Source organism: Mustelus asterias, chromosome 1, assembly GCF_964213995.1.
Source record: "Mustelus asterias chromosome 1, sMusAst1.hap1.1, whole genome shotgun sequence".
Taxonomy (NCBI): Eukaryota; Metazoa; Chordata; class Chondrichthyes; order Carcharhiniformes; family Triakidae; genus Mustelus; species Mustelus asterias.
In genome coordinates, this window is record NC_135801.1 from 842,055 (window position 1) to 862,846 (window position 20,792).

A 20,792-nucleotide genomic window follows, 5' to 3' on the forward strand; every position below is an offset into this window, starting at 1 on the left:
CTTATATGTTTCAATAAGATCCCCTCTTAGCCGCCGCCTTTCCAGCGAAAACAATCCCAAATCCCTCAGCCTCTCCTCATAGGATCTCCCCTCCATACCAGGCAACATCCTGGTAAACCTCCTCTGCACCCTCTCCAAAGCCTCCACATCCTTCCTGTAATGTGGGGACCAGAACTGCACACAGTACTCCAAGTGCGGCCGCACCAGAGTTGTGTACAGTTGCAACATAACGCTACGACTCCTAAATTCAATCCCCCTACCAATAAACGCCAAGACACCATATGCCTTCTTAACAACCTTATCTACTTGATTCCCAACTTTCAGGGATCTATGCACACATACACCTAGATCCCTCTGCTCCTCCACACTATTCAAAGTCCTCCCGTTAGCCCTATACTCAACACATCTGTTATTCCTACCAAAGTGAATTACCTCACACTTCTCCGCATTAAACTCCATCCGCCACCTCTCGGCCCAACTTTGCAACCTGTCTAAGTCTTCCTGCAAACTACGACACCCTTCCTCACTGTCTACCACACCACCGACTTTGGTGTCATCAGCAAATTTGCTAATCCACCCAACTATACCCTCATCCAGATCATTAATAAATATTACAAACAGCAGTGGCCCCAAAACAGATCCCTGAGGTACACCACTTGTAACCGCACTCCATGATGAATATTTACTATCAACCACCACCCTCTGTTTCCTATCCGCTAGCCAATTCCTGATCCAATTTCCTAGATCACCCCCAATCCCATACATCTGCATTTTCTGCAGAAGCCTACCATGGTGAACCTTATCAAACGCCTTACTAAAATCCATATATACCACGTCCACTGCCTTGCCCCCATCCACCTCCTTGGTCACTTTCTCAAAAAACTCAATAAGGTTAGTAAGGCACGACCTACCTGCCACAAAACCATGCTGACTATCACCTATCAATTCATTACTCTCCAAATAACTATAAATCCTATCCCTTATAAATGGCAGGTATGAGTGAGAGGCCAGTTCGCTGCGTTTGGTGTGGGATGTGTGAGTTCCTGGAGACAACTTGCCTCCCGGAGGTCCATATTGTGCCAGATGCATGGAACTGCAACTCCTGAGGGACCGTATAAGGGAGCTGGAGCTGCGGCTCGATGACCTCAGTTTAGTCACGGAAAATGAGAAAATAATAGATAGAAGTTATAAGCAGGTAGTCACACCGGGGCCTCAGAAGGAAGACAAGTGGGTCACAGTTAGGAAGGGTAAAAGTCATAAGGGTGATGTACCAGAAAGTACCCCAGTGGCAGTCTCCCATAATAGCAAGGGCTGGGCAACAGATGGGAGAGAGGAAGGGAGTGAGCAGTCAGTGAAGGGATCCCCTGTGGTTGCCCTCCAAAATAGGTATATTGTTTTGGATTCTGTGGAGGGGGATGACCCTCCAGGGGTAAGCCACGAAGACCAGATCACCTGCAGAGAGACAGGCTCAGAGGCCCAGAAGGGGATTAGGAGAGAAATAGTGGTGGGGAATACGATGGTTAGAGGCACGGGCAGGCGTTCTGCGGGTGCGAACGAGACTCCAGGATAGTAGTCTGCCTCCCTGGTGCCGGGGTACTGGATGTCTCCGAGAGGGTAGGAAGCATATTAAAAAGGGAAGATAATCAAACAGATGTAATTGTACACATTGGTGAAAATGACGTAGGTAGAAAGAGCAGGGGGGTCATGCGAGAGCAATTCAGGGAGATGGGTGCTAGGCTAAAAAATAAGGCCTCTAGGGTAGCAATCTCTGGACTGCTCCCAGTGCCTAGTGCTAGTGAGGCCAGGAACAGGGAGATTCTACAATTGAACACGTGGCTAAAGGACTGGTGCAAGAGGGAGGGTTTCAAATTCATAGATCATTGGGAAGTCTTCATGAGAGGATGGCACCTGTACGGAAAGGATGGGTTACACCTTAACTGGAAGGACACAAATATCCTGGCTGGGAGTTTTGCCAGAGTGTTTCGGCAGGGTTTAAACTCGTGTGGCAGGGGGGTGGGGATCAAAACTGTAGGTCAGTAAGTACTGAGGCTGGGGTCGAGCTGGGGACCAGGGCAAGGCTAGGTAAGAAGAAGAGCATTCTGGAGCAGGATGACCTGAGTGGGCCTGGAGGTCTGGAGTGCATCTGCTTCAATGCGAGGAGCGTAACGGATAAGACAGACGAACTTAGGGCCTTAATGCTTACGCGGAATTTGGATGTGGTTGCGGTGACGGAGACATGGTTAAAAGAAGGACAGGACTGGCAGCTGAATGTTCCGGGGTATAAGTGTTTTAGGTGAGACAGAGGAGGGGCTAAAAAAGGTGGGGGAGTAGTGGTATTAGTTAGGGAGCATATTACAGCGGTGCAGAGCGTGGACAATTTAGAGGGGTCGTGTAACAAGTCACTGTGGGTGGAGCTCAGAAACAAGAAAGGTGCAATCAATATGCTGGGGGTGTACTACAGGCCACCCAACAGCCCACGGGAAGTGGAGGAAAGGATATGTCAGGAGATTCTGGATATGTGCAGAAAAAATAGGGTGGTTGTAGTGGGAGACTTCAATTTCCCTGGTGTAGACTGGAACGTGCTTAGGGCTGGGGGTCTGGACGGGGAGGAATTTGTAAAATGCGTACTGGAAGGTTCTTTGGAACAGTATGTAGATAGCCCGACTAGAGAGGGGGCTATACTGGACCTAGTTCTGGGAAGTGAGCCCGGTCAGGTCGTCAAAGTTTCGGTAGGGGAACATGTGGCAAATAGTGACCACAACTCTGTTAAATTTAGGATAGTAATGGACAAGGACGAGTGTTGTCCTAAGGGTAGGGTGCTAAATTGGGGGAAGGCTAACTATAGCCGGATTAGGCAGGAATTGGTGGCCGTTGATTGGGAGAGGCTGTTCGGGGGTAAGTCCACGTCTGGCATGTGGGAGTATTTTAAGGAACAGTTGATAAGGCTGCAGGATAGGCATGTGCCTGTAAAAAGGAAGGATAGGAAAGGTAGGATTCGAGAGCCGTGGATAACCAAGGAATCACAGAATCACAGAAACCCTACAGTGCAGAAGGAGGCCATTCGGCCCATCGAGTCTGCACCGACCACAATCCCACCCAGGCCCTACCCCCACATATTTACCCGCTAATCCCACTAACCTACGCATCTCAGGACTCTAAGGGGCAATTTTTAACCTGGCCAATCAACCTAACCCGCACATCTTTGGACTGTGGGAGGAAACCGGAGCTCCCGGAGGAAACCCACGCAGACACGAGGAGAATGTGCAAACTCCACACAGACAGTGACCTGAGCCGGGAATCGAACCCAGGACCCTGGAGCTGTGAAGCAGCAGTGCTAACCACTGTGCTACCGTGCCGCCCGAAATTGAGGATCTGATCAAAAAGAAAAGACGTTGGGTCGAGGCAACTGAAAACAGATGGAGCTCTGGAGGAATACAGAGAGAGTAGGAAAGAACTCAAACGGGGAGTTAGAAGGGCAAAAAGAGGTCACGAAATGTTCTTGGCAGACAGGATTAAGAAGAACCCTAAGGCATTTTATTCATATGTTAGGAACAAAAGAGCTGTCAGGGAAAAAGTCGGACCTCTCAGGGACAAAGGAGGGGAATTATGCTTAGAACCCAAGGGAATAGGGGAGATCCTAAATGAATACTTTGCATCGGTATTCACAAAGGAGAGGAACTTGTTGACTGGGAAAATTTAAAATTTTCATTCACTTTTTTCCCCTGTGTGTTTAAAGGGGCAATTATGAGTGTGAGGCCAGTATGTTGTTCCCAATGTAGGATGTGGGAGGTCCTGGAGGCTCCTAGCCTCCCGGACGACCATATCTGTGCTGGGTGTGTTGAGCTGCGGTTCCTAAGGGACCATGTTAGGGAACTGGAATTGCAGCTCGAGGACCTTCGCCGGGTTAGGGATAGTGAGGAGGTCATTGACAGGAGCTATCGGCAGGTGGTCACACCGGGACCACGGGAGAAGGGTAACTGGGTAATAGTGAGGAAGGAGAAAGCTCGGTTGATGGTGAGCACCCCGGTGGATGTGCCCCTTAATAATAAGTACTCCTGTCTGAGTACTACTGGGGTGGACAGCCCACCTGGGGGAAGCAGCGGTGGCAGTGTCTCTGGAGCTGAGCCTGGCCCAGTAGTGCAAAAGGGTAAGGAAAGGAGGGTAGTGCTAATTGGGGACTCTACGGTGAGGGGGTCAGATAGGCGTTTTTGCGGACACAGACGGGACTCTCGGATGGTGGTTTGCCTCCCTGGTGCAGGGGTCCAGGATGTCTCTGGTTGAGTCCCAGAAATCCTGAAGGGGGAGGGAGAGGAGCCGAAGGTCGTGATGCATATAGGTACTGCTGACATAGGTAGGAAGAGGGAAGGGGTCATGAAAAGAGAATATAGGGAGTTAGGTAGACAGCTGAGAAAGAGGAATGCAAAGGTAGTAATCTCGGGATTGCTGCCTGTGCCGCGGGAGAGTGAGGACAGGAATCGGTGGAGAATGAATGCGTGGCTGAGGGACTGGAGCAAGGGACAAGGATTTGGGTACTTGGATCATTGGGACCTCTTTAGGGGCAGGTGTGACCTGTTTAAAAAAGACGGGTGGCACTTGAATCCCAGGGGGACCAATATCCTGGCGGGAAGATTGGCTAAGGCTACTGGAGAGACTTTAAACTAGAAAGGTTGGGGGGAGGGAATCGAAATGAGGGGACTGAGAGCGAGGAGGTTAGCTCGCAAATAGATAAGGAATGTAAACAGGGTAAGAGGGAGGTTAGACGAGTGATGGAGAAGGGAAGTGCTCAGGCTGAAGGTCTGAGATGTGTCTATTTTAATGCCAGGAGTGTAGTGAATAAAGTGGATGAGCTTAGAGCGTGGATTGCTGCTTCGAATTGTGATGTGGTGGCCATTACGGAGACTTGGATGTCTCAGGGACAGGACTGGGTGCTTCAGGTGCCGGGTTTTAGATGTTTCAGGAAGGACAGGGAGGGAGGCAAGAGAGGGGGGGGGAGTGGCACTGTTGATCAGGGATAGTGTCACGGCTGTAGAGAAGGTGGACGCCGTGGAGGGATTGACTACGGAGTCTCTGTGGGTGGAGGTTAGGAACAGGAAGGGGTCGGTAACGTTGCTGGGTGTTTTCTATAGGCCGCCCAATAGTAACAGAGATGTTGAGGAGCAGATGGGGAAACAGATCCTGGAGAGATGTAGGAATAACAGAGTTGTCGTGATGGGAGATTTTAATTTCCCAAACATAGATTGGAATATCCCTAGGGCTAGGGGTTTGGATGGAGAGGAGTTTGTTAGGTGTGTCCAGGAGAGTTTCCTGACACAGTATGTGGATAAGCCTACTAGAGGAGAGGCTGTACTTGATCTGGTGCTGGCTAATGAACCTGGACAGGTGGAGGATCTCTCGGTGGGTGAGCATCTTGGGGATAGCGATCATAATTCTATCTCCTTCACGATAGCATTGGAAAGAGATAGGATCAGGCAGGCTAGGAAAGTGTTTCTCTGGAGTAAAGGGAAATACAGTGTCATCAGGGAGGAAATTAGACGGGTAAATTGGAAGGAGGCATTCTTGGGGAAAAGCACCGAAGGAAAGTGGAGGATTTTCAAGGAATGTTTGTCTGGAGCTCTGCATGACAACGTTCCGATGAGACAGGGGGGTGTTGGTAGGGTACGGGAACCGTGGTGCACGAAGGTTGTGATGAACCTGGTGAATAAGAAAAGAGAGGCGTACAGAAGGTTCAGAGAGCTAGGAGGTGTTAAGGATTTAGAGGAGTATACGGGATGTAGGCAGGAGCTTAAGAAGGAAATTAGGAGAGCGAGAAGGGGTCATGAGAAGGCCTTGGCGGGTAAGATTAAGGAGAATCCCAAGGCTTTCTACAAATATGTCAAGAGTAAAAGGATGAGATGTGAAGGCATAGGACCCTTAAAAGGTGAAGGGGGAAAAGTTTGTGCGGAACCGTTAGAAATGGCGGAGCTGCTTAATGAATACTTTACCTCGGTATTCACGGTGGAAAGGGATCTGGGTGGTTGTACTGCTGGTTTGCGGTGGACAGAAAGGATCGAGCATGTGGACATAAAGAAAGAGGATGTGTTGGAACTATTGAATGGCATCAAGGTTGGTAAGTCGCCGGGACCGGATGGGATGTACCCCAGGTTACTGTGGGAGGCGAGGGAGGAGATTGCGGAGCCTTTGGCGATGATCTTTGCATCGTCGATGGAGACGGGAGAGGTTCCGGAGGATTGGAGGATTGCAGATGTGGTCCCTATATTCAAGAAAGGGAACAGGGACAGCCCGGGAAATTACCGACCGGTGAGTCTAACCTCAGTGGTTGGTAAGTTGATGGAGAGGATCCTGAGAGACAGGATTTATGATCATCTAGAGAAGTTTAGTATGATCAAAAGTAGTCAGCACGGCTTTGTCAAGGGCAGGTCGTGCCTTACGAGCCTGGTTGAGTTCTTTGAAAATGTGACCAAACACATTGACGAAGGAAGAGCGGTGGATGTGGTCTATATGGACTTCAGCAAGGCGTTCGATAAGGTCCCCCATGCAAGACTTCTTGAGAAAGTGAGAGGGCATGGGATCCAAGGGGCTGTTGCCCTGTGGATCCAGAACTGGCTTGCCTGCAGAAGGCAGAGAGTGGCTGTGGAGGGGTCTTTCTCTGCATGGAGGTCAGTGACCAGTGGAGTGCCCCAGGGATCTGTTCTGGGACCCTTGCTGTTTGTCATTTTCATAAATGACCTGGATGAGGAAGTGGAGGGATGGGTTGGTAAGTTTGCTGACGACACCAAGGTAGGTGGTGTTGTGGATAGTTTGGAGGGATGTCAGAAGTTGCAGCGAGACATAGATAGAATGCAAGACTGGGCGGAGAAGTGGCAGATGGACTTCAACCCGGATAAGTGTGTGGTGATCCATTTTGGCAGATCCAATGGGATGAAGCAGCAGTATAATATGAAGGGTACCATTCTTAGCAGTGTAGAGGATCAGAAGGACCTTGGGGTCCGGGTCCATAGGACTCTTAAATCGGCCTCGCAGGTGGAGGATGCGGTCAAGAAGGCGTACTGGCCTTCATTAATCGAGGGATTGAGTTTAGGAGTCGGGAGATAATGCTGCAGCTTTATAGGACCCTGGTTAGACCCCACTTGGAGTACTGCGCGCAGTTCTGGTCACCTCATTACAGGAAAGATGTTGAAGCCATTGAAAGGGTGCAGAGGAGATTTACAAGGATGTTGCCTGGATTGGGGGGCATGCCTTATGAGGATAGGTTGAGGGAGCTTGGTCTCTTCTCCCTGGAGAGACGAAGGATGAGAGGTGACCTGATAGAGGTTTACAAGATGTTGAGAGGTCTGGATAGGGTAGACTCTCAGAGGCTATTTCCAAGGGCTGAAATGGTTGCTACGAGAGGACACAGGTTTAAGGTGCTGGGGGGTAGGTACAGAGGAGATGTCAGGGGTAAGTTTTTCACTCAGAGGGTGGTGGGTGAGTGGAATCGGCTGACGTCGGTGGTGGTGGAGGCAAACTCGTTGGGGTCTTTTAAGAGACTTCTGGATGAGTACATGGGATTTAATGGGATTGAGGGCTATAGATAGGCCTAGAGGTGGGGATGTGATCGGCGCAACTTGTGGGCCGAAGGGCCTGTTTGTGCTGTGGCTTTCTATGTTCTATGTTCTATGTCTCAGAGGGAGGTGTTGACCCGTTAGAGAGAATCTCCATTACAGGGGAGGAAGTGTTAGGTTTTTTAGGGAACATTAAAACTGACAAATCCCAGGGCCTGATGGCATCTATCCTAGACTGCTCAGGGAGACAAGAGATGTAATTGCTGGGCCTCTGACAGAAATCTTTGTTTCTTCGTTGGACCCAGGTGAGGTCCCTGAGGATTGGAGGATAGCGAATGTGGTACCGTTATTTAAGAAGGGTATAAGGGATAACCCGGATAATTATAGGCCAGTGAGCTTGACGTCCGTGGTAGGGAAGTTGTTGGCGAGGATTCTTAGAGACCGGATATATGCGCATTTAGAACGGAACAATCTCATTAGTGACAGACAGCATGGTTTTGTACGAGGGAGGTTGTGCCTTACAAATTTGGTGGAGTTTTTTGAGGAAGTGACAAAAACGGTTGACGAAGGAAGGGCCGTGGATGTCGTCTATATGGATTTCATTAAGGCATTTGACAAAGTCCCTCATGGCAGGTTGGTTAAGAAGGTTAAGGCTCATGGGATACAAGGAGAGGTGGCCAGATGGGTAGAAAACTGGCTTGGCCACAGGAGACAGAGGGTAGCAGTCGAAGGGTCTTTTTCCGGCTGGAGGTCTGTGACCAGTGGTGTTCCGCAGGGCTCTGTACTGGGACCTCTGCTATTTGTGATATATATAAATGATTTGGAAGAAGGTGTAACTGGTGTAATCAGCAAGTTTGCGGATGACACGAAGATGGCTGGACTTGCGAATAGCGATGAACATTGTCGGACAATACAGCAGGATATAGATAGGCTGGAAAATTGGGCGGAGAAATGGCAGATGGAATTTAATCCAGATAAATGCGAAGTGATGCATTTTGGAAGAACTAATGTAGGGGGGAGTTATACAATAAATGGCAGAGCCATCAAGAGTATAGAAACACAGAGGGACCTAGGTGTGCAAGTCCACAAATCCTTGAAGGTGGCAGCACAGGTGGAGAAGGTGGTGAAGAAGGCATATGGTATGCTTGACTTTATAGGACGGGGTATAGAATATAAAAGCTGGAGTCTGATGATGCAGCTGTATAGAACGCTGGTTAGGCCATATTTGGAGTACTGCGTCCAGTTCTGGTCGCCGCACTACCAGAAGGACGTGGAGGCTTTAGAGAGAGTGCAGAGAAGGTTTACCAGGATGTTGCCTGGTATGGAGGGTCTTAACTATGAGGAGAGATTGGGTAAACTGGGCTTGTTCTCCCTGGAAAGATGGAGAATGAGGGGAGACCTAATAGAGGTGTACAAGATTATGAAGGGGATAGATAGGGTGGACAGTAGGAAGCTTTTTCCCAGGTCGGAGGTGACGATCACGAGGGGTCACGGGCTCAAGGTGAGAGGGGCGAGGTATAACTCAGATATCAGAGGGATGTTTTTTACACAGAGAGTGGTGGGGGCCTGGAATGCGCTGCCAAGTAGGGTGGTGGTGGCAGGCATGCTGACATCGTTTAAGACTTACGTGGATAGTCACATGAGCAGCCTGGGAATGGAGGGATACAAACGATTGGTCTAGTTGGACCAAGGAGCGGCACAGGCTTGGAGGGCCGAAGGGCCTGTTTCCTGTGCTGTACTGTTCTTTGTTCATCATTGTTTGAGATCTGACCCACTACCGTAGAGTCATAGCAAACTTGAAAATCCAGTTGGAGGGGAGTTAGGCCACACAGTCATCGGTGTATAAAGAATATAATAAGTGGCTGAAGACACAACCTTGTGGGGCACTGGTGGAGGTTTTGTAGCCGATCCTTACTGATTGCTGAGAAGGTGGAAGTCTTAGGCTATCTTTACTTAAAATTGATAACGTATCAGGAGCGAATGAGGGATATCCAGGGTACTGCGGGAAGTGAGAGTGGAAATTGCAGAGGCACCTCGTGATAATCCTCCATTTTTCCTGAGGTAGGATGGTGCCAGAGGACTTCAGAATTGCAAATGTTACACCCTTGTTCAAAAAGAGGCATAAGGATAAAACCGGAAAGTACAACTTATCAGTTTGACTTAAGTGGGTAGGGAAACTTATGGAAACTGTAGTTTGGGACAAAATCAATAGCCACTTGGACAAAAGTACCCAACATGGATTCATTAGGGGAAAATTATGTTTAACTAACTTGCTGGTGTATTTTTGATGGGGTAACAGAGAGGAGAATTGATGGAAGTATTCAAGCACCTGAGGGCAGGATAAATGGTGAGAAATTATTTTCTCCGAAGAGTACATCAAGCACTAGAGGGCAAAGATTCAAAATATTGGACAAAAAGAGCAGAAATGATGTGAGGAAATGTTTTTTCACCTCGAGGGTGGTTGGAGTCTGGAATTGACTTCCTGAGGGGGTGGTGAAGGCAGCATCGATTGAGGTATACAAAACGGAATTGGATTGCTACCTGAAAGGAAAGAATGTGCAATTATGGGGAAATGACAAGAGATTGGGATTGGGTGGAATGCTCTCAGAGCCAGTGGAGGCTTGATGGACTGAATGGACTCCTTCTGTGCTGTAAAGATTCTGTTTTCCAGGTTTTGTTTTTGATCAATCACAGGCTTGATTTCATATTAATGCTATTGTATGAAATAGAAGTGAAGGAAATAAATGTAACTCCCCCATAGTTACCATTGCTGGGTTAGCTTGAGGTAACATTGGGGAACTGAGTATTGAAATTAATTAGTGTTTCCTTCTAAGCTCTGCTCTGTGCACACTGTTAAACACTTTTCAATCTAATCAACACAAGGCACTGATATCCCTTAGTCCCTGAAGCAAGAGTCACTGATACTAATATAATTGGCAACATTAACTTTTGAACATATTCTAATTTTCTGACCTGACTGGGGGTAATTCATAGAGTCATCGATTTTGTTCATCCAGCAAGGTAAAAATTACCAGCAATTTTGAACATCATACATGCTGTTTGCAAATATACTTTGCTGCTGGGTTTGCACTTAAATGAAAGCAAGAGCGTTGAGTATGTACCTCCAATGCACCCTTGCTGTGCACGGGTTATCTTATTGACAGACTGTATGAAAGGAGATTGGAGATGCAAAATAAGATCCATTCAGAGGGAGTCATGAGTTTAGTTTTGGGGGAGATTACAAAGATAGGGGTGGGACCATGGAAGGATTTAAGCTCAAATTGAGAATTTTAAATTTGCGATGTTGGATGACTGATGGATGAATGGGACTTGTAGTCAGATGGAAGCAGTGAAGACTTTGACATCCTGAAGTTTATGCAAGGTGGAGAATGGGCGGCTGGCCAGGGAATCATTGGAATAATTAAGTCTGGAGATGACATAAGGCATGCATGACATATTTCAGCAAGGTTGGAGGTTTGCACTGTTATGGAGGTGGACAGGGATGATCTTTGTGATGGAGAGGACATGTGACTGAGAGCTTAGCTGAGCATTAAGCAGGGTCTTGACCTAGAGTTGTAAACACAGCAATTCAGTATGAAAGAGTAACCAGAGAATGGGGGAGTTGTTGATGAGGGTGAGGAATTTATGCTGAGTCCAAGAAAATGGTTTCAGCATTTCCAGTAACTTCAGATTTTCCAGTGTTATTTGGAGGGCATTGTGGTTTGTCAAAGATTGATTGGTAAATGAGCAGTGTTACAGTTCAGACTGTGAAGAAATTGAGAAGTGATGGCGTGGTAGGATTGGGAATCTTATGTGGAAACGTGCCAGTAAGGCAGAGGCACACACAACTTCATTTTCACCCTTTGGCAAATACAAGGGAAATCCTGTGAATGACAGACGGAACAGTGCTGTGCCTTTGTTGGTGGCCCAGTGGTTAGCAGTGCTGCCTCACAGCACCAGGGACCCGGGTTTGATTCCTGGCTTGGGTCACTGTCTATGTGGAGTCTGCACATTCTCCCTGTGTCTGCGTGGGTTTCCTCTGGGCGCTCCGGTTTCCTCCCACAGTCCAAAAGACGTGCTGGTTAGGTACATTGGCCATGCTAAATTCTCCCTCAGTGTGCCCAAACAGGCACCGGAGTAGGGGATTTTCACAGTAACTTCATTGCGGAGTTAACATAAGCCTACTTGTGACACTAATAAATAAACTTTAAAATTGACCTGATGAAGATTTTTGCTACAGTAAGTTGAAAGGCTTGTGGAAAGTCTTAGCCATATCTGGATGCCCTGACAGAGCTGAAAATCTCATACACCTGTTTCACAATAGAATGATGTCCAGAGTTGCTTACCCATTGCTGAACAAGTGGTGTGAAGCAAGGATGTGTCATGGCCACTGTACTCCTCGTTATTCTTTCTGATACATTTGATAGAATTTCCATCCAATTCAGAACAGGTGGCAATCTTTTTAATATGAAATGACTGAAATCCACAACTAAAGTATCACTTGATGATACAGGAATTTCTGTTGCTGATGACTATTGTTATGTCACATCATGAGTGTGACCTTCAAAGGATCATGGACTGCTGTTCAAAAGTGGCTGATGACAGTGTGTGGTGGGTGTGTGTGTGTTTGTTTGGGGCTAGGGCCTCTATAGATCTCTATAAGATCACAATGGATGCCAACTTGCTGAGTTTTTCCAGAATATTCTGTTTGATTTCAAATTTCCAGCATCCACAGTATTTTGCTTTTATTTTAGAACAAAACTGGCTGTGTACAGAGCTGTGATAATATTCGCCCTTCTGTATATCTGCGAGGCACAGACTGTCTACTCCAGGCAGATTGAGCAGTTGGGCAGGTTGCACACGAGTCTTTTGGAAGATCATGGGCATCAGATAGGAAGACAAAGTACCCGGGTCGGAGGTACTGAGAGCAGAAATATCTGCAATTGAAGCACTCATCATCAGAGCACAGATCGGATGAAGCAATCATATATTCACAACTGAAACTTGGACATCATCTGCAAAGTAAGCCGAGATTAAGGTTCAAGGACTCCTTGAAGATGAACCTCAGGAAATCTGGCAAGTTCACCACAGACTGGGAGGAAAATTCATGTAAAGAGCTACCTTGGATGCAAACTCAAGTAGTGGCTTCGTTTCTGTTCAACAGCAAAGAGCAAAAGACTGGGCAGTCTCAGTCAATAAAATCAGACAATTCATCCTTAGCTGTATTGGGGAAAGCCACACAGGTCTGCAGTCAGGCTCCACAGCCAGCTTAGAATGTACAAAGGATAACTCTACGCATACAAGCAAAAACCAACCTGAGTAATGAAGGGAAGCCAATGACATGGAAGGTGACCTGATGTCTGAGGCTAACGTTGCCAACGAAAAGCACTAAATGAAGGAAGAAGGTTTGAGGGAGGGTCATGGAGAGAGAGCCCCCTTCTGTTCAGTTAGTGATAAGGATTCATAAATTTAATAGTGAGAATGGAGGAAAAAAGGTTGTTATTAGAACATGCAATATTTGGCCAAAGGTATTGTATATTTTTTAAAAAGATAAACATCGAAAGTAGAAGAAGATGTCTAAATATGAGGGAAGCACTGAGGCAGTGCAATTAATTTTGGATTACTGGAGCAATGAGCCGCCTTTGATTTCAGTACAGAAAACTTCACTCAGAGGGTGGAGAGATTTTGGACTGCACAGCCTGGGCAGATAGTGGAGCTGGAAATCTTACAAACTTTAAACAGTATTTGGATGAGCACTTGAAATATCATAACATTCAAGGTTATGGGACAAGTGCTGGAAAATTGGATTAGTATGAATTTAATGGTAGTTATTGTTGGTGAAGATTCGATGGGCTGAAGGGCCCTTTCTTCGCTTTATGACTGACATCTTTTTTTAAAAATCAGTTTATGGTTTAATAAAGAAACTGGATTTATATTTCCAAAAATGAATATCAACCCAAAATTAAACTGTCATTTGCAAAATGTGACTGTATTGATTCATTGTGAATATTCAGAGAATTGGAAAAAAAAAGCTTGTGGTTCATTAATCTCCTGCCTATTGTTCCAGTGTCATGTAATATTCATCTTTCACAAATGCTCTTTGTGAGATGCTACATGGTGAATGAGGGGGCAGTGGCGCAGCTGCGCCTTGTGTGTGTATAACACTCGGTTAACCTGCCGAGTGTTTGGAGATTTTTGCAGTTTCAAACGTTCTTCAATTTTGCATGAAAAATTGCAAAAATACTTCATTAGCCTGTGATATGTGTCATAAAATAAATTTTGTGCAAATTACAAACACACAATTTGTCAGATTTTGTACCAAAAGGAAGGGTTTACGTTTTAAAGAAAAAGTTGTATCGTATTTTTAAGAATAATGTTTTAAGTCTGAATAATTTGTCATTTACAGCGGAGTTAAAAAAGCAAAAAGACTTTTATCAGAAACTGGGCCTTGAAATGCCTGGAGAGGTCAAAGGTGAGACGTGCACAGCTAAACAGCAGTTCGACCCACTCCATGATGGTTAGTCACTTTTCTGTTGAGTAATTTCTGCCAACTGAACTTTTCTGTTTCAGCACTGAGAAAGCTTTACTTTTTCTGCACTATTCTGTATTTAAGCTTAATTTTGTCTGTACACTCGAGGTGTAACTTAACAAACTCTAATTTATAGAATAATCTTTACCTACGTGGTTGATTGAAATGTCAGAGCAAAAATGAGTAATTGTGTACCAGGCATTTATTGCTCAATGTTCCATTGGGTTGCCACTTGACCTCAGGATAATTAGTGTAATACATTGACTTTGGTAAGGTCATGAAGGACTTTATATAAATACAAACCTTTTCTTCCCAGCATTTTTCCCTCATGGTTGATTGTCTTACTATTATAAAATCAAAAGGGCAGAATCGGAGGACATTGTGTATTTAAATTAGGCTGGCTGTTTCTGCACTAATAATTGTCAGCTATAACAAGCTTTGTCAGCCTTGCAATTTCCTCCTCCTTTCTCTGAATGAATAATATATTTTTTAAAAAGCTTCTGTCATGGAGTTTGCTTGCATATGTATAGTGTACTGTTGCTTGTCAGCTGGAGTTGAGTAAATTTTAACATTTTTGAAAAGTGAAAGTCATTTCAAAACCTCACCATTGTATAGTTATTAATTTAATCTTGAGAGCTATGGTTAAAGCACCTGGTGTAACAGAATCATATTTGGGTGTCACAGTGGTTAGCTCTGCTGCCTCACAGCGCCAGGGACCTGGGTTCAATTCCGGCCTCCGGTCACTGTCTGTGGGGAGTTTGCACATTCTCTCTGTGTCTGTGTGGGTTTCCTCTGGGTGCTCTGGTTTCTTCCCACAGTCTGAAAGACGTGCTGGTTTGGTGCATTGGCCATGCTAAATTCTCCCTCAGTGTACCCGAACAGACGCCGGAGTGTGGCGACTAGGGGATTTTCACAGTAACTTCATTGCAGTGTTAACGTAAGCTAGCTTGTGACATTAATAAGTAAACTTTAAAAATCAATTGTGATGAATGTAGGATATTAATTTTCAATATCATCATGACTTAACCAGCTGAAATAATTCTGTATTTTAATGCAGAAAATTATGAACATGTACTTGGAAATTGCTTAAAAACTGACACATTTTACTTCAAAGTTTTACTTCAAAGCTGAATTGCCTTAATTCCTTTGCAACAAAATTATATTTTAATTCCTTGAAAATGATCTAACAATTTTATGCAAGACTGAAATTTATAGAATTTGTGAAACTTTGTATAATGTGGAGTTCAGTCAACTGGGAATGGTAGCATAATGCTTATGCTATTGTGTTGGTAATCCAGAGGCCTGGACTAATAATCCAAAGACATGAGTTCAAATCCCACCATGGCTGGAATTTAAGTACAGTTAATTAAATAAATCTGGAATAAAAGTGAATATCAATAATGGTGACTATGAAACTACATAGTTATAAAAACAAATCTGGTTTGTTAATGTGTCTGAGAGAAGGAAATCTGCTGACCTGTATGTAACTTCACACCTGCAGCAATATGTTAAGCCTTAACTTTGCTCTGAAATGGCAAGCCACTCAATTGTTAAGAAGGCTTTGCTGACTTTTTGAAAGGCAGTTAAGGATGGGCAAGATGCACTAAAGCAACTACTTTGACAGTACCTCCCAAGCACGCAACCTCTACCACATAAAAGGACAGGAGGCACATTGGAACACCACCATCTACTACTCCCTCTAGCCACACACCATACTGACTTTGAAATAGATTGTTAATTCATCATCACTCGGTAAAACTTCTGTAACCCCCTGTCTAACAGCACTGTAGATATGCCTTCACCAAATGGACTGCAACAATTTAAAAAGGTGGCTCACCAACCCTTGTTTGAGCAATTAGAGATGCCTACATCTTATGAATGAATTAAAAGAATCAAGATTACATCAGCCTCTATAGTTCCTCTGGCTAGACTAAAAATGTGATGCTTCTCATTCCCACTCCCGCAAACAACTATCCATTAAATTAGTATATGAAGTTGCCATTCCCAACTCCATCAAGCAAAGAGATAGATGGGAAATTTTAGGCCCAGATGAAAAAAGCACAGCATTTAAGTCAGCCAGCCGAAAAGATCATAGAAACCCTACAGTGCAGAAAGAGGCCATTTGGCCCATCATGTCTGCACCGACCACAATCCCACCCAGGCTCTACCCCATTTCCCTACACGTTTACCCGCTAATCCCTCTAACCTACACATCTCAGGACACTAAATGGCAATTTTAGTATGGCCAATCAACCTAACCCGCACATCTTTGGACAGTGTGTCTTTACTTCAAATTGTATATTCCAGTCAAAGAAGTTGATGCTTGGCCAGCAGATTAACTAGGATCAATGTAGCATTATGGTAATGTTGAGCTTTGCCTATATTGAGCAGTTACTGTGGGTCTCTGTCGATCGGGACTCTTGTGCATTGCCCTGTGTTCAAATAGCTGAGTTGATCTTGTCGATTTGCTTTATGTTCATAAGGTGAAACAAAGCCAGAAGATGATTCAAATAAGCAGAAAACAGAGGATAAACCGGAGGAAGAACATGATTATCACAGAAATGATGAACAGGTAGCTTTTCAGCAATCCTTTTCTCAGCTCGCACAAGCTTTACTGATAATTTAAAGGACTGTAGTTCATATGAATTAGGAGCAGGAGTGGGTCATTCAGTCCCTCGAGCCTGCTTCGCCATTCAATATGATCAGGGCTGATGTGATAGTAACTTCAAATCCTGCCTCCAGCCCTCCCGATAACCTTTCACTGCATTTCTTACCAAGAATGTATCCACCACTGCCTCTAAAAATATTCAAAGATTTTGCTTCTACCACTTTTCAGGAAGAAAGTTCCAAAGACTCTCAACCCTCCGAGAGAAGAAAATTCACCTTGCCTCGATTTTAAATCGGTGACCCCTTATTTTTAATCCCTAGTTTTAGATTTTCCCACAAGAGCAAACATCCTCTCTACATCCACCCTGTCAGGAACGAAATGCTGGAAAATCTCAGCAGGTCTGACAGCATCTGTGGAGAGAAAATAGAGCCAACGTTTCGAGCCTAGATGACCGTTCATGAGAACTGAGAGCAAAGAGAATCAGTAGAGATTTATGCTATGTGGGGGGAGGAGGGGGTGGGTGGTGGTGGAAATGGGACAAAAGGAATGTAAATGAGGGTACAGAAGGCTGAGAAGGTGCTAAAAGTGTCCATTAAGTGATCTGAATGTGTGAATGGCAGAACAGAGCTACAGATGGTTAAAGGACTGCCTGAGGATTGTAGCAGTTGCCCTGAAAAGTGGGGGGGGGGGCTACTCTGGCCCCCTTCCACAACTCCTCTATCAGTACATCGATGACGCTACCTCCCCCTTGACCATGACCTGACCACCGAATATCAAGCCATTTTTTCTAGGATTGTCAATGATCTCACCCCCTCAGGAGATCTACCTCCCATAGCATCCAACCTCATTGTCTTCCAACCCCGTACAGCCTGCTTCTACCTCCTTCCCAAAACCTATAAACAGGACTGTCCCAGTAGGTCCATCGTGTCAGCCTGTTCCTGCCTCTCTGAACTCATTTCCTCCTATCTTGACTCCATTCTCTCTCTTGTCCAGTCCCTTTCCACCTATATCCGCGATTCCTCCGATGCCCTACGCCATATCAACGACTTCCAGTTCCCCGGCCCAAACCGCCGCCTCTTCAACATGGATGCCCAATCCCTCTAACCTCTATTCCTCACCAGGATGGCCTCAGCGCTCTTTCCATCTTCCTTGGTAAGAAATCTCACAGTACCAGATTAAAATCCAACAGGTTTATTTGGAATCACGAGCTTTTGGAGCACTGCTCCTTCATCAGGTGAGTGGATTCCAAATAAACCTGTTGGATTTTAACCTGGTGTTGTGAGACTTCTTACTGTGCCCACCTCAATCCAACACCAGCATCTCCACATCATGGCTACCATCTTCCTCGAACAATGGTCTGAACAATCCCCATCCACCACCACTCTCCTCCGTACGGCTGAACTGGTTCTCTCACTCAACAATTTCTCCTTTACCTCATCTCACTTCCTCCAAATGAAAGGTGTGGCTATGGGCACCCGCATGGGTCACAGTTAGGCATGCCTCTTTATGGGTTATGGGGAGCATTCCCTGTGTATCCCCATTTCCCCCGTCCCCCCTTTCAGGTCCACCTTCACTTTCATTTCCATTTATTTTGTTTCATTCATTTTACCATCCTTCTTTCTCACTTCCATTTTTCCACATTCCATTCCTTTCCTTCTTACCCCCGCCCCACCCCACCCCAGCCCCCCCACCTCCTTCAGGGCAACTGCCATAACGCTCAGGCAGTCCTTTAACCATCTGTACCTCTGTTCTGCCAGTCACACATTCTGATCACTGAATGGACACTTTTAGCACCTTCTCAGCATTCCCTTTGTCCCATTCCAGTGCCCCCCATCCCCACCCTCATGGTATAAAGCTCTGCTGATTCTCTTTGCTCTTAGTGCTGATGAAGAGTCATCTAGACTTGAAATGTTGGCTCTATTCTCTCCCCACAGATGCTGTCAGACCTGCTGAGATTTTCCAGCATTTTCTTTATTTGTTTCAGATTCCAGCATCCACAGTATTTTGCTTTTATGTAAGACCCCTCAGGAACTTGTTTGGATGAACTCCAATCTTTCTGGGCTGCCACAAATGGTATAAACCTGGCCTGTATTTGCCTGTGATGAATAAGTGATCCAACTTGATGTACTAAAGTGCCTTGGATGTCCTGTATGTTATATGAATAACCTAGAGTGTTATCCTTGAAAAATTAGCAAAGTACCTGATCAGGGTAGGAATCATGAGACTGTAGCTGCTTGTTAGGTGGCCATAAGGTTCAATCAGTTCCCTTTGTTTTCAGACCTGTGTGTTTGCAATAGTTGTGAGACCTTTCTTTTGAATGTACATTTGTATTGAATCCATTTAACTGGAGCCAAGCCTATAAGGCATATAAATCAAGCTGAACTTGAACCATTTAAAGAACAAAGAAAAAGGAACAGGCCCTTTGGCCCTCCAAGCCTGTGCCGACCATGATGCCTGCCTAAACTAAAACAATATGCACTTAAAGTCCGCATGCTTCCATTCCCATCCTAGTCATGTATTCGTCTAGATGTCCCTTAAATGACGCTATCGTACCTACTCCCACCACCTCCCCGGGCAGCGCGTTCCAGACATTCACCACCCTCTGTGTAAAACAAACTTGCCTCGTACATCTCTAAACTCTTCCCCACACACCTTAAACCCATATCCCCTGGTATTTGACTTTTCTACTCTAGGAAAGAGCATCTGATTATCCACACCGTCCATGCCACTCATAATCTTGTAAACCTCTATCAGGTTGCCCCTCAACCTTCGTTGTTCCAGTGAGAACAAACCGAGTTTATCCAACCTCTCCTCAGCTCATGTCCTCCAGACCAGGAGGTCCTGGTAAACCTCTTCTGCACCCTCTCCAAAGCATCCTTCTGGTAGTGTGGCAACCAGAATTGTATGCAATTTTCTAAATGAGGCCTAACTAAGGTTCTGTATAGTTGCAGCACCACCTGCCAATTTTTATACTCACTGCTTCAACCGATTAAAGGCAAGCATGCCATATGCCTTCTTGACAACCTTAACTACCTGTGTTGCCACTTTCAGTGATCAGTGGACATGTACGCCCAGATCTCTCTGCCTGTCAATACTCCTAAGGGCTCTACCATTTACTGAATAATTCCTACATGCATTGGATTCCAAAATGCATTACCTCACACTTGTCCGGATTAAACTCCACCTGCCATTTTTCCACCCCATATCTTGCTGTATCCTCTGACAATCCTCTTCGCTATCTGCAACTCGACCAATTTTTGTGTGGTCTGAGAACTTACTAATCAGACCAGCTACATTTTTCTCCAAATCATTTATATATACTACGAACAACAAACGTCTCAGAACTGATCCCTGTGGAACACCGCTAGTCTGTACCAGCATAATTGTGCAGGTCCTGGGTGATGGTGAGTGATCTGGTTCATTACCAGTCACTAATGGAGTTAAACAGACTGCATGCTGGTGGAACTCTCTTCAACCCATTTTTTCCCACCATGATCTCCAGTGCTTTCCATGAAGGTGAACCCGGCATCAAAATCAGAAATTGCAATGACGGAAGCTGCTCAATCTGAAGAGGCTCCAGCTGAATATATCCATCTCCAAGGACACATTTTGTGATATCCTGTTCGTGTGCATTCTGCCGATTGTTACGACTACAGCAGATATTATTTGCTGAGCATGCCAAATCCCAGAGGGAAACTTGTCCTACTGATCATAACCTTTTCTATTGTATTTTGAAAATAAGGAGGAAGAGCTACTGTTCCCAGAAGTATTGAACTCCACTGACACGTTTAAGATTTTAAAAGTTAAAGGATTTTTAACAAGAAAAATCTTAAGCACACAAGATTAAAACTATAGAGTTAAAACAGTCTTACGAAACATTCTCCAGAATCCTACTTGGTTAGAGCACACAAGTAAACTTGGCAGCAGCTGCCTAATTTTTAACTATAAAAATCCAGTGATACCCTACCCAAGGCAAAAACTGCCTTCACTTTTTAAAGGTATACCTATACCACGTGACTCCTCACTCACTCCCACTCTGCTTTGGAAATCCAAGAAAGTTCAGAAAACAAACTGCTTTCTGAAATAAACTGTTTTCTGGTCTGACTGGATGGCT

The 20,792-nt window shown here is 45.3% G+C and overlaps 1 protein-coding gene across 4 annotated transcripts in view; it reads left to right on the plus strand.

The window, feature by feature from the left end:
• pcgf3 (polycomb group ring finger 3) overlaps positions 1–20,792 on the plus strand; it is a 165,141-nt gene that overhangs the window by 103,894 nt on the left and 40,455 nt on the right. For all 4 annotated transcript variants that reach the window (XM_078202053.1, XM_078202118.1, XM_078202200.1 and 1 more), the window contains 2 exons: positions 13,948–14,058; positions 16,554–16,642. In XM_078202053.1, the coding sequence (XP_078058179.1) occupies positions 13,948–14,058; positions 16,554–16,642 (200 nt within the window). The remainder of the gene's footprint in view (positions 1–13,947; positions 14,059–16,553; positions 16,643–20,792) is intronic.